This window comes from Athene noctua, chromosome 17, assembly GCF_965140245.1.
Source record: "Athene noctua chromosome 17, bAthNoc1.hap1.1, whole genome shotgun sequence".
Lineage (NCBI taxonomy): Eukaryota > Metazoa > Chordata > Aves > Strigiformes > Strigidae > Athene > Athene noctua.
In genome coordinates this window covers 2,475,329-2,487,250 of record NC_134053.1, presented here as the reverse complement: position 1 = coordinate 2,487,250, position 11,922 = coordinate 2,475,329, and the positions used below count along the sequence as shown (strand labels likewise).

Sequence of the window (11,922 nt, the reverse complement as noted above, 5' to 3'; positions counted from 1 at the left end):
TTCTTTAATAAACCAGAGCCATCCACCCCCAGTTACCCTTCACAGACCCATCACTCAAGGAGGCAAAGAGGTGCTGTCAGACACAGGGTAATTACCACAGGTTTGCTTTGGAGGTTAAAAAAAACCTCTTGGTGTTTTTTGGTCTGTGGCTTCCTTAGCGATGGTGCTGATAACTGGAGAGCAGCTCTGCTCCCTGCGCCTGAACCTGCCCCTCGGCACGCTGAACTTGCACGAGGCATCTTAAGCAAACGCACAGAAAAGGCCTTTAGCCGTTGTTGGGAGCGATTTTACAAAGCCTCTTGTTTGTCTGCACCGAGTAGTGTTCCTGCGGGGAGAGGACTTTGCTGGCTTTGTCCCACTCCCCCTCCACACGCTGGTTTCTCTCCTGGACTCCTGGGCTCACGCTAACGGCGGCGTGTCCAGGTAAGCGGGGTCCCGCACCAAGTACCTCGTCACACCACCGCTGCAAAATGAACCAGAGGTGTTTCTGGGTTTCCTCTGTCTGTCTCCTTGTAGCCAGCACAGATTCCCTGGGTGGGGTCAGGGTCAGGGTCAGGGACAGTCAGTGCCGGTGCTGGACACCGATGGGGCACCCCCAGTGCACCAAACCAAGGCTTATCTGAACTGAGCTGGGCTGAGCTGAGCCAGGCCAAGCTGATCCAAATGGGCCAATTTGATCCAAACGGGACCCAGCTGAGCTGAGCTAAGCCAGGCTGCAGTGCCCAAACTGAGCTGAACGCAGTCGGTTCAGTCTAAACAGGACTTAGCTGAGCTGAGCTCAGCTAAACTGCAGTGCCTGAACCAGGCTGAACTGAGCCAGTTTGATCCGAACGGGATCTAGTTGAGCCAAGCTGAGCTAAACTGCAGTGCCTGAGCTCAGCTGAACTGAGCCAGTTCAGTCTGAACAGGATTTAACTGAGCCTAGTTCAGCTAAACTGCAGTGCCTGAACCAGGCTGAACCGACCCAGTTAGATCTGAAGAGGACCTAGCTGACCTGAGCCGTGCTAAACTGCCTGCCCAAACCGAGCTGAACTGAGCCAGTTCAGTCCAAACAGGACCTGGCTGAGCCGAGCTCAGCTAAACTGCAGTGCCCAAACCGAGCTGAACCAAGCCAGTTCGATCCGAAGGGAGCTGTGCCAAGCCGGTTCCACTCTGGCCGCGCTGATGTGGACAGAGCCGAGCCCAGGTGTGCCGAGCCGGGCCGGGCCGAACCGAGCCGGGCCCAGGCGTGCCGAGCCGGGCCGGGCCGGGCCGGGCCGAGGCGTGCCGGGCCGAGGCGTGCCGGGCCGAGGCGTGCCGGGGCGGGCGGAGCGGAGCGGGGCGGAGCGGGGCCGCCCCGGAGGAGCGGGGCCGGGCCGGCGCAGCGCAGCGCAGCATGTTGCGGGCAGCAGTACGCGCCTCCCGGCTCTGCCGCGGCCCGGCCCGGGCCGGTGCCCCCTTCTCGGCCGCCGCCTCCCCGATCCCGGCGCCCAACCCGCGCCCCGACATCGCCTGCAACAAGGTAGGAGCGGCCGGGGGCCGGAGCCGGCTGCGGGCCGGGGGGCCCGGGAGCGAACTGAGCAGAGCTGGGGCGGGGGGATCCTGGGGCTCCCGCCGGCCCGGTACAGGGTTGGGGCCACCCCGATTTAACGCTGAGCCGGGCAGGCCCCGGAGCAGCCCGGTATTTGGGCCCGAAGCCTCGCGTTGCAGGAAATCTTGGGAAAAAAAAAACCAAACCAAAACCAAAAACCAACTCAAGGTGCGAGGCGCGAGGTGCGTGTCCCGCCGCGCTCGGGCTTCACCCGGAACCCCGCTGCCAGCGGTGCGAACAACCCACGAGAGAGCTACGGGAGAGAGCGGGCGGAGGGGGTGCCAGGCTTGGTGGAGGATGGCCGCGTGGATCAGGCCCGCGCTCAGCAGCCTGGGGAGGACACGGGCCATGGCCCTGCCAGGTGCTGTGGAGGATCCGGAGTTCCTCTCCCATGGCCCGGCCGCTCCTTCCCAGCGGCCCTGGCTGGGCCTCCAGCACCACGAGCTTTGCACCGACGCTTGGCACGGACCCCAAAAAACAAGTTTGCCCTTACAGAGAAAGAAAGAGTTGGTGAAAAGCTGCTCTCAGCGCCTGGTTCCGTTTTGAAACGGTGCCTGAAGTTGGTGAACCAGGGAAATGCCGCACAAGCTTTCGTGCTGCGTACAAAATCATCTGCATCGTCCGTGCCTGAAGCCTTTTCCCCCCTGTTCGGTCTCCTGAGGCTTCTGGTGTCCCTGTGTGGCTCCAGCCAGGCTTCCAGGCCTTGCAGGGACCTACTGGGACGGGAACTGCTTCCAGTTCTCATGCCGTTTGCCGAGATGTGAATTCTTCTTATTCACTTTGAGGCGGTGTCTTTTGGTCTGTGCTTTTAGGCTAAAATATCTCCTTCATACTGCTGCAGTTCTGGAGCCCACAACAGGTTTGAGTCCCTTTTAATTAAAGAGCCTGCTGAGGTGCCAGCAAACGAGTACAGCTCCCACTGATTTCACCTAGGTCTGGCTCCAAGGCTTAACGCTGTTTGGCTTTTTTTTGTTGCAGATTTTCATAAATAATGAATGGCACGATGCTGTCAGTAAGAAAACCTTCCCTTCTATCAATCCAGCAACAGGAGAAGTTATCTGCCAGGTTGCTGAGGGCGATAAGGTAAATGTTCTCTTGAGGGGATGGGTTTGTTTTCTGCGTGAGCAGGTACGCGGGGACGACAGAGGAAGGCATTAACTCATCTCCCACCACGGCAGCTCTGCCGTGTGCTGTGTTTGCAGTAGTAAATGTCTGAGCGATACAAATACCACATCGAGTGCTGCTTGTGTTCTTCCTTAACTACTGCTTTCAACAAAAAAAACCCTCTGGCTTTGCCTCTTACCAGTGCCAAACTGGGACTGGAAAAGGTGGAGAGGAACAGCTGTGGTGCGCAGCGGAGCCTGAGCGGGGAGGTCGGGGAGCAGCTGTGGGGGGAGGTTGCTGGGGCCTTTGTGGTCCCGTGGGTGCTGTGTTGGGGGTGTGACCCAGAGGAGACAAAAGGGCAGGATTCCCCTGAATAGCCCCCACGTGCAGTGGGAGACTGTCCCCAGCCCTAGGAAATTAAAAAAAGAGAAAGAGATGGTCGTGTAATCATCCCATGCCTTATGCAAGGCCCTCCTAGGAGTCTGTGGCAGAGCTGAGGTGGTGTTTCCCAGTAATTTGGGGATATTTCTACTGTCTGGAAACTTGTTTATGTTCCCCAAGGGAGGGGTGAGTGAGGGAAACCCTTTGTTTTCGCTTGTCTGTGGTAGTCTGGCTTGTCCTGGCGAGACCATTACAGCAAGCTAGAACAGAGAACCAGCTCGAAACCAGTTAATGCCCTGACAGGACAAAATGATGGATTAGACATACCCGATCAAGAAAAAAAAACTCCTTCAGAGTGCGCTGGTGAAATCAAGTCCTGATGTGTGTCAAAAGCACATTTGTGTCAAAAGCACATTTCCAGAACTTTTGCCATACCTTGTTCTAGGATGCAAATATTAACCCGGCACGTGACATTGCGGAAATAACTTGACAATATTTGCACTCTGCGTAGCTGAGATGACAGAGTAAGCAGAGGGGGAGGTGGTGGCTGCACAGCTGCTGCACCCACCCCTCTCGCTGCCACTTCAGCTCCCTCTTCCCCGCGGGTGCAGCCGGGGTGAGAAAGCTGTGGCCGGTTTGATGCTCGGGGGGCAAGTGGCCCAGGGGCTGCAGCCCCTGCGCTCCCCTGCCCTGGGACTGATGAGTGTCTTTGCAGGGAGGCAGCTATCAAGGCTGCAAGTTGTTGCCCTGAGAAAGGCTGGTACTCGCAGCCACTTGTGTTTTCTCCTGGAGACCGGGGACGGCTTCAGTGGTATTGCGAGAGAGCGAGGGGGGCTGGTTCTTACTCCTTTGCCTGGGCTCCTCCGCAGGCAGATGTGGACAAGGCGGTTAAGGCAGCCAAGGCAGCTTTCCAGCTGGGCTCGCCTTGGAGGAGGATGGATGCTTCTCATCGGGGGAAGCTGCTGAATCGTCTTGCTGACCTGATCGAGAGGGACCGGGCTTACCTGGCGGTGCGTATTGCGCTCTGCGGTCCCCAGCCTGGGGGAGCAAGAGGAGGAGACGGGGGGCGGGTTTGGGCCCATCGGGTGTGAGAGGGAATTCAGCCACAGCTAAAACTGTGAGAGAGACCTCAAGGGATGGGGATTTAGTTTTGGGAAGCTGAAAGCGAAATGCTCAACACGCAGAACTGATCCAAAGCACAAATGGAGAATCGAATCTGAATCTATACGCGTGACTCTCCCCACCTGGCTCTTCAGGCAATCTTGCTGCTTTTTTGTAGGCGCTGGAGACTCTGGATAATGGCAAACCCTACTCTGTAGCCTACCTGGTGGATTTGGACATGGTGGTCAAGTGTCTCAGGTAGGTGTGGAGGCCGCAGCGACGGTGCAGTGACTCTTCCTGCTCCACGCTCGGGCTCAGCTGGCCCGGGGTGGCTGAACCTCTGCTCGTGCAGAGACCAGAAGGCTCCGATTCAAGCGCTGTGGGTGACAGGGCTGGATGGTTTCATTCGGTCCGTAACAGGGGTCAGACCCCTGTTTTTCCTCTGGTTTTATTTTTTGCTAAGAGTGAGGCTGTAATTCCTGTGGCTTTCCAAAGGATTTTTGTTACACAGTCGTTTCTCTCTTGCTATACACAGGTCTCACATTAATGGAGGTGATCTGTGTTACAGCACAGGGATGACAGAATTTGTTATGCAAAGTGCTGGCAAAGGCAGGAGAGAAAAATATTTATTGTCCATTCTTAAAACAACCTGTTTGGGAAATATTTGTACTGGTATGTGTTTTATGGGGTGACTGAAGAAGGGTGGAAAGCAAATAACTGGGGGAAGTGTCTATTTTCTGTTGACAGAAGACGTGTTATTTTAAATTCCATGACCAAAATTTTATTGTTGCTAGATACTTTGCAGGCTGGTCAGATAAATTCCATGGCAAAACAATCCCGTTAGATGGAGACTTCTTCTGTTACACAAGACATGAGCCAGTGGGAGTTTGTGGACAGATAATCCCGGTGAGTAAAATGTATCAGTAGTTCTTGCAGCAGTTCAAGAATTCTGTGTTATTGTGACGAGTTGTCTTACAATGCAAAATGTTATCTTGTTGTAACCTCTGCTTCCTTCCCGTGGTAAGGAAAGTGCTTGCACCAGCTTGGCGGGCTGATACTTTGCTCTGGCAGTATAGAACTACCTGTTGATTTCATTGGCTCTGAGGAAGATTTACTTTGTACCTTCTGATTTAAAAAAAAAAGAAAATAAAATAATTAAACGCCTTTATAGGAGTTAATGCGGCTACTACCTAGCATTAAAACCAAAATTCTGTGGGATGAGGACAGAGAGCTAACGTGCAAAATTCAGCTGTATGTACGTGAAATTATTTGGGTAACAGCAAGCGTGGCGAGGGGGTTTGTCGACAGCAAAGCCGTATTTATACAACAATCCATGTTGCCTCTTTGTAGGAGTAGCTGGATTCAGGCTGTTGCATCACGGATTTGCATGTTTTTTCATATTGGCATTGAGCAAGAACTGACTGTAAACGCCTCACTGGTCTGCATGCGCTGCCCTGTCATTACGAACAGGCTTTCTTTCAAAACGCTTCAAAAAAGCATTTAAACTGACAGTAAAGATCAGTTCCCCCAAAAGATGGGGTTTTGCAGTGGTACTGAGAACACCTCGCGCTTCAGAGTACAGTTTTCCTGGACAAGCTTGAAAAGGGGCCAAATGTTGAAGAGCAGCTAGGGAAGGATCAAAGACTGCTCCCATGGGTCCTGCAGCTAGTTTGAATGAAGCTCACTGGTTACTGACTGATTAATTGGAAACTTTCCAGCTCAAACCAGCAAATGCTTTCTTTTTTTTCAGTGGAACTTCCCGCTGCTGATGCAAGCATGGAAACTTGGGCCTGCCCTGGCTACTGGGAACGTGGTTGTGATGAAAGTGGCAGAGCAAACCCCCCTGAGTGCTCTCTACGTGGCTAATTTGATCAAAGAGGTGAGCGGAGAGGCTGCGTTTCCACCCGCTGCCTCGCTGTGGCTGCGGGAGCGGGGTGTGGCGCGGCCAAACTGGTGAGCTGCGAGGGACGGGGACAGGGCAGGGCTGTCTGTTCTGAAGAAAGGCTGGATTGGTTTGGGTATTTTAGCGTTTGGTTTAGCAAAAAGCCCCTTTGTCCTTATAAACGCGTATGCAGAGGATGTCAGTTTTGATTAGGGAAGGACTCTCTGAGGTTCAGTTAAATAACAACCTTCGGGGTGATTAGAAAGCTAACGCACCTAGCTCCAAACTGTGGAGCGGGGAGAGGTGTTGTACACTTTGCAATAACCAGGGCATTAAAACTAAAGACCTGGGAAATGAAAGTGAAGTAGAAAAAGCTCTGTTCTTCGTGGGAGGCCTGCTGGAGCGTTCCTAACAGATGAGGGTGGATGAAATCCTTGATTTGTAAAAGGAATAACGTTGCTGTCTCCTGCGGTGATCCGGCAGGCTGGGTTCCCGCCGGGTGTGGTGAACATCATCCCCGGCTACGGGCCCACTGCGGGGGCTGCCATCTCTTCCCACATGGACGTGGATAAAGTGGCCTTCACCGGCTCCACGGAGGTAAGGGAGTACCTCCACCTTCCAGCCCTGGGATACAGAGGATATCTCATGGCTGTAATATCATTTCTGTATAAAATACGGGAGGTGCCTTGCCTTCTACGCTTCTTTTTAAAAATTACAGCTGAACTCGGAGTGTGACATGTATTTTTACTTTACATAAAGCTCTTTTTAGATGCCCTCTTTATAATACTTTCTATTGTTTCCCTTGAGCTGCTTCTTAGGGGTGAAACTCTGGGCAGACTTAAGTTGTTCCCTTGAAGCCCTGATAATGAAGGGATTATAATTAACTGCTGACAGATCTAAAACCAGCCGCCCTGCCAGGGCTTGCTGTATGTAGGAGTTAATTCCTAATACCCGTTCTTCTCAACGATGCAGGTTGGGCATCTGATCCAGAAGGCTGCAGCAGAGAGTAACCTAAAGAGGGTGACGCTGGAGCTTGGAGGAAAGAGTCCCAACATAATCATGTCTGATGCAGACAGTAAGCACCTGCTAGCGGAATTATTTGATCTGTACCTTTCATGGTGGCTTTCTGTGAGCAGAGCTGGAGGGGAAGGAAACCTCTCCTGTGCTGGGTGACTCTCCTGCTCTGACACTGCCTGGCAGGTCTCACCCAGCGAGCTCTCCCTGCTCCCCCTGTAGCTGCTGTGTTTGTGTATCAGCACTTCCTCACTCCCACTCCTTCCCCAGTGCTGTGAAGAAGTTTGGTTTTTGACAAATGAGAATTGTTTCAGTATCTTCCTTCGGTCTTAGTTCCGTTTTTGTTTTCATTCCTTTCTCTTTCTCATAGTGCATATTGCTCTTCTCTAGTCTGATTCCCTCATCTCTTGCATATGGACTCATTTTAGGTCTTGATGAGCCAACACGCCTGCTTTTATATGGCAGTAAGGAAGGAAATCCTTCTAGATCTAAAATAACTTGTCCTTAATACCCGATAATTTCAAATGAGAACTGTAATCTGCCTCAGATCAGATTTTTTCTCTAGTATGGGGTGCTTTAATAGACCCTCGTCCTAACTAAATCAGTATGTGACTTCTGTCCTACCAAAGCATGGAAAAAGCCCGTTAACTGAAAGGACTTCCATCACCAATACTCCAACAGTCTGCACAACACTTGTTCAAAGAAGTCACGTATGGACTCCGGTTGGTTTTGTTTGCTTATTTGTTTTCTCTCCTCTCCCCAATCTTAGTGGACTGGGCTGTGGATCAAGCCCACTTTGCCCTGTTCTTCAACCAAGGGCAGTGCTGCTGTGCTGGATCCCGAACATATGTCCAAGAAGATATATATCATGAGTTTGTGGAGAGGAGTGTTGAGAAGGCCAAGTCCAGGGTGGTGGGAAACCCATTTGACTTTAAAACTGAGCAGGGCCCTCAGGTAAGAGCAGGAAATGTCCCAAACTGTTACCTCATGAAATAGTGCCAATCTTGAGACGTTGTGCGTCAGTAGATTAGAATGAAGGGTATCCCTCAGTCTCTTGTTTAGTCGGAGTCATAGAATCATAGAATTTGGGTTGGAAGGGATCTTAAAGATCATCCACTGCCACCCCCTGCCCCAGGCACGGCCACCTTCCACCAGCCCAGGTTGCCCAAAGCCCCGTCCAACCTGGCCTTGAACCCTACAGGGAGGGGGCAGCCACAGCTTCTCTGGGCAGCCTGTGCCAGGGCCTCACCCCCCTCACAGGGGAGAATTTCTGCCTTAGATCTCATCTAAATCTGCCCTCTGTCAGTTTAAACCTGTTACCCCTCGTCCTATCCCTATGCCCTTGATGACTAGTCCTTCCCCCCTTTCCCACAGCCCCTTCCAGCCCTGGGGGGCCGCTCTAAGGTCTCCCCAAAGCCTTCTCCAGCTGAACCCCCCAACTCTCTCAGCCTTTGAACAGTGCCCATTACCTCCTTGCTTGTGCAGGAGAGAGAGAAGTTAATTAACAGTTCTGATTATTCCAAAACCTCCCCTTGATGCTGGCATTTAAAAGTTACCATCTCCCTCTGAAGCTGGCTTGGCAGTCTGTTGAGGTGAGGAGTTGGTAGAACACAGTCTCCCGCACAGCAGGGTGTAGTCGAATCTTTTTTTACCCCCAGTAAAGGTGAAGCTGATCTGTCTGTCCTCGTGGCTCTTAGGTAGATGAAGAGCAGTTCAAGAAGATCCTTGGTTACATTAGTACTGGGAAGCGTGAAGGAGCCAAACTGCTGTGTGGTGGCAACCCCGCTGCAGACAGAGGCTATTTCATCCAGCCAACTGTCTTTGGCGACGTGCAGGACAACATGACGATTGCCAGAGAGGAGGTGAGACCCTGCAGCGCCTTTCTGTCTGTCAGCTGCTCGCTCCGTCGTCGGTTTGCCCGCTCTGATGCAAAAAACCACGGGCCTGCAAGCACTGGGCACTCATGAACTGCGAAACTTGATGCTTCTTAGAAAGCATCAGCACGTTACACTTCCCTCCAGATTACATCCTGGGCACTTCGTAATACAAGAAGTGATACTCTGAATTTGATGTGCCGTGTGTCTTTTAGCATACGTACATAACTCCAGCATCAACCACAACCACTGCCATCAGTTTACACCTTTTTTCACACGCTCTGTTTGGATTTTGCAGATATTTGGGCCGGTCATGCAGATTCTGAAATTCAAAACAATCGAGGAAGTCATTGAGAGAGCAAATGACTCCAAGTACGGCCTAGCAGCAGCAGTCTTTACAAAGGATCTTGACAAAGCGAATTATGTGTCACAGGGCCTGCGAGCTGGAACAGTTTGGTGAGCCTCAACACTTCCTTCTCCCTCAACTGCTGGGAATTTCCTCGTGTGCTGCTGTTTCTCGTTGAGCTTACTCTTTGATAGCCTGTCCCTGCTTTGGATCTGATTTTACGGATAATTCACTGACTGTAATGTCAGACCTTCAACTGTAACACTAACTGTTGGTAAAATTTAGGTGTATTAAGCTTCCGTGCTCCCACTGTGGATTAATGAACGGGATGGGGAAAAAGAAATCCATTACTGCAGCTGGCAACGCAGCAACTGCTGCAGGGCCCTGAGTGCCAGCAGCGATTAGATCTCTGAGCACGTCCGCAGTCTCGGCTGCTGCAGTGGATGTTCCTCTGTGCTCTGAGGCTGATGCCAAAGGCAGTACTTCATCACTGCTTACTGTTCTAGCACAAGAGATTTGGGAGATTGGGTATCTCACTGTCTTTTTTTTTTTTTTTTAAAGTGGTACAGAGTGAACAAGTAGGTGCTTTTGATATCTGTCCTCTGAGGGAGGTGTGGGTGCCAACCTGGACGCTTGGTTTTGTGATGATGAGAGACGTGAATTGATTTCATGAAGTTCTGTTTCCAGGTTGACAAGGTTTTAGTATTCATTAATTGACTGAGAGAACTGAGAAATACAGAAATCCTGCCTAGAAATTCGGCCGTCCCTCTGTTGTATACACCTGAGATGTCCATTTGCTGCAGAAGGGCTCTTCCATGAAGCAGTTTTGAAACTACAGGTGCTTAATTCTTGGTTTCCATTTCAGGATAAACTGCTATGATGTGTTCGGTGCACAAGCCCCCTTTGGTGGCTACAAAGCTTCTGGGAACGGGCGAGAGTTGGGAGAATATGGTCTGGAGGCATATGTAGAGGTGAAAAATGTGAGTATCCCTCTGTCCACGGACTTCCCAACCCTCTGCTGTAGCTCCTATTTGTGCCTGTCGGTATAGGCTGGCCTGAGAGTTGCAATTCTTCCTTCTAAAAACAAAATCAGAGCCACACTTCTGAAAGAAGCACAAACACAATTCCACGTAGCTGTATTTATAACAGAAAGCTGGCTTTGATTTATACTGCTGTGGAGAACAGGGGTATGTGACCTGACAGGTTACCAGTTGCCTGCACTGCTTGGCACCACTTAGCTCTTTCTCACTATAAAGAATGCAAGTGTGTGGACTTCTCTGTGAGTTTATTTTGTGGAGAACAGGAAGAGCATGTGCTGGGGGTGCGTGCCTGATGGGTAGAAGCTTCTGCAGGTACGAGCTGGCAGATGAACGCTGGGCACTCAAAAGGGGGAATCTGAGCAGTGACCACCGGTACTTAATGCTGCTCATCTGGAGTCGATAGGCCCCTGGGTCCATGTGCGAGAGCAAGGTCCCTGGTGTTGGGCCATCCCGTCACCACAGGCTGAGTAATTTCCTGTGAGACAAGGCAGAAGGGCTGTCACGCTCTCTGCTTGCAGCTGCAGTGTCTAAAGGGTGACGGAGCTGCTGGGCAGGGGCAGTTTGCCAGCGGCCTCTGAGTTGCAGCGCAGCGAAGCCTGTAACGGTTGAGGGTCCCCAGCTTGTGACCGTGGTACAGGAGAACAAACAAGTGTGTCTGCTGCCACCTCTCAAAGAGCAGTGGAGGTGTTGTGACCCAGCTTTTGAGCTGACCCCCTCTCCTCGAGCCTCCCAGATAGATCTCCAGCCCAAGGTCTGGATATACTGTCCTCTGCAAGATGCTGCTGCCTCTCAGCCTTTGAGTGAATATAACTGAATGCTGTCTCCAGGATAATAACTTGTGACTTTTTTTTTTTTTCCCCCCTAGGTGACAATCAAAATTCCACAGAAAAACTCCTAAAGGACAGCAGCCTCTCCATGCGTTTGGAAATAACCTGTGCAGCTTCGAGATACAAAGCAAGGAAACCTCTTCTTAACACACACAAAACGAGGTGGAAAATATGTAACTCTGCGCTAAGAAATGTTTCTGTAGAAGGTGCCTGAAGGAGCTTTTGTTAAAACAATGTTACTTGGCTTTATCTTTTCAAAATACCAAATACAGTCAATTTAGTACTAATGCATTACATGGGTGTACTCTTGTTGCACCTGTACCTGATGAATATGCTTTTTTCCAACAAATTTAAATGCTTTGTGTATTCTGCAGTAGGTTTTATAATAATTTTTGGGTGGCTTACACAGCTCTACACTCCTTGTCCTTTATACCCAACACTACGTCCCTCTTCTGTAAGCGAGGTGAACCGAGACTCAGTTGTGTAACAGAGCAGGAGAGCGACGTCTCCGCCTCAGTCTGAGGTAAAAGTTTGTTCTCGGCTCTATTAACAATAAACGTTCTTGCCTTAGTGAAGTTAACGCCACCTTTGTTGGAGCGGTTTGTGTTGGTGAGGTACACGCGCGTTTATTTTGTATTTTCTTCCACGCATCCATCACCCCCTGCCTCAAGCAATTTAATAAAAGTTTTTGCTTTCTTCCCCACCCGCTTTCCCTGCCTTAACGTTAGGGGAAGGCCTAGGCCTGTAACTGCCCCCGGCAAGGCCAGAAGGGCTGCACGTACC

At 51.2% G+C, this 11,922-nt stretch overlaps 1 protein-coding gene across 3 annotated transcripts; it reads left to right on the top strand.

The window, feature by feature from the left end:
- Positions 1 to 1,333: 1,333 nt before the first annotated feature.
- ALDH2 (aldehyde dehydrogenase 2 family member) lies at positions 1,334 to 11,842 on the top strand. Of its 3 annotated transcripts, XM_074921271.1 has the most exons (13): positions 1,335 to 1,501; positions 2,549 to 2,653; positions 3,925 to 4,065; positions 4,335 to 4,414; positions 4,951 to 5,062; positions 5,907 to 6,035; positions 6,522 to 6,635; positions 7,011 to 7,113; positions 7,822 to 8,006; positions 8,750 to 8,914; positions 9,225 to 9,382; positions 10,138 to 10,252; positions 11,178 to 11,842. In XM_074921271.1, the coding sequence occupies exons 1-13, from the start codon at positions 1,376 to 1,378 to the stop codon at positions 11,208 to 11,210; spliced, it is 1,566 nt and encodes a 521-aa protein (XP_074777372.1). In that variant the 5' UTR covers positions 1,335 to 1,375; the 3' UTR covers positions 11,211 to 11,842. The 3 variants fall into 3 exon arrangements, with proteins under 3 accessions (XP_074777371.1, XP_074777372.1, XP_074777373.1); XM_074921270.1 differs by lacking the exon at positions 11,178 to 11,842 and having other exon boundaries at positions 1,334 to 1,501; positions 10,138 to 10,336; XM_074921272.1 differs by lacking the exon at positions 3,925 to 4,065.
- The last annotated feature ends 80 nt before the right edge of the window (positions 11,843 to 11,922 follow it).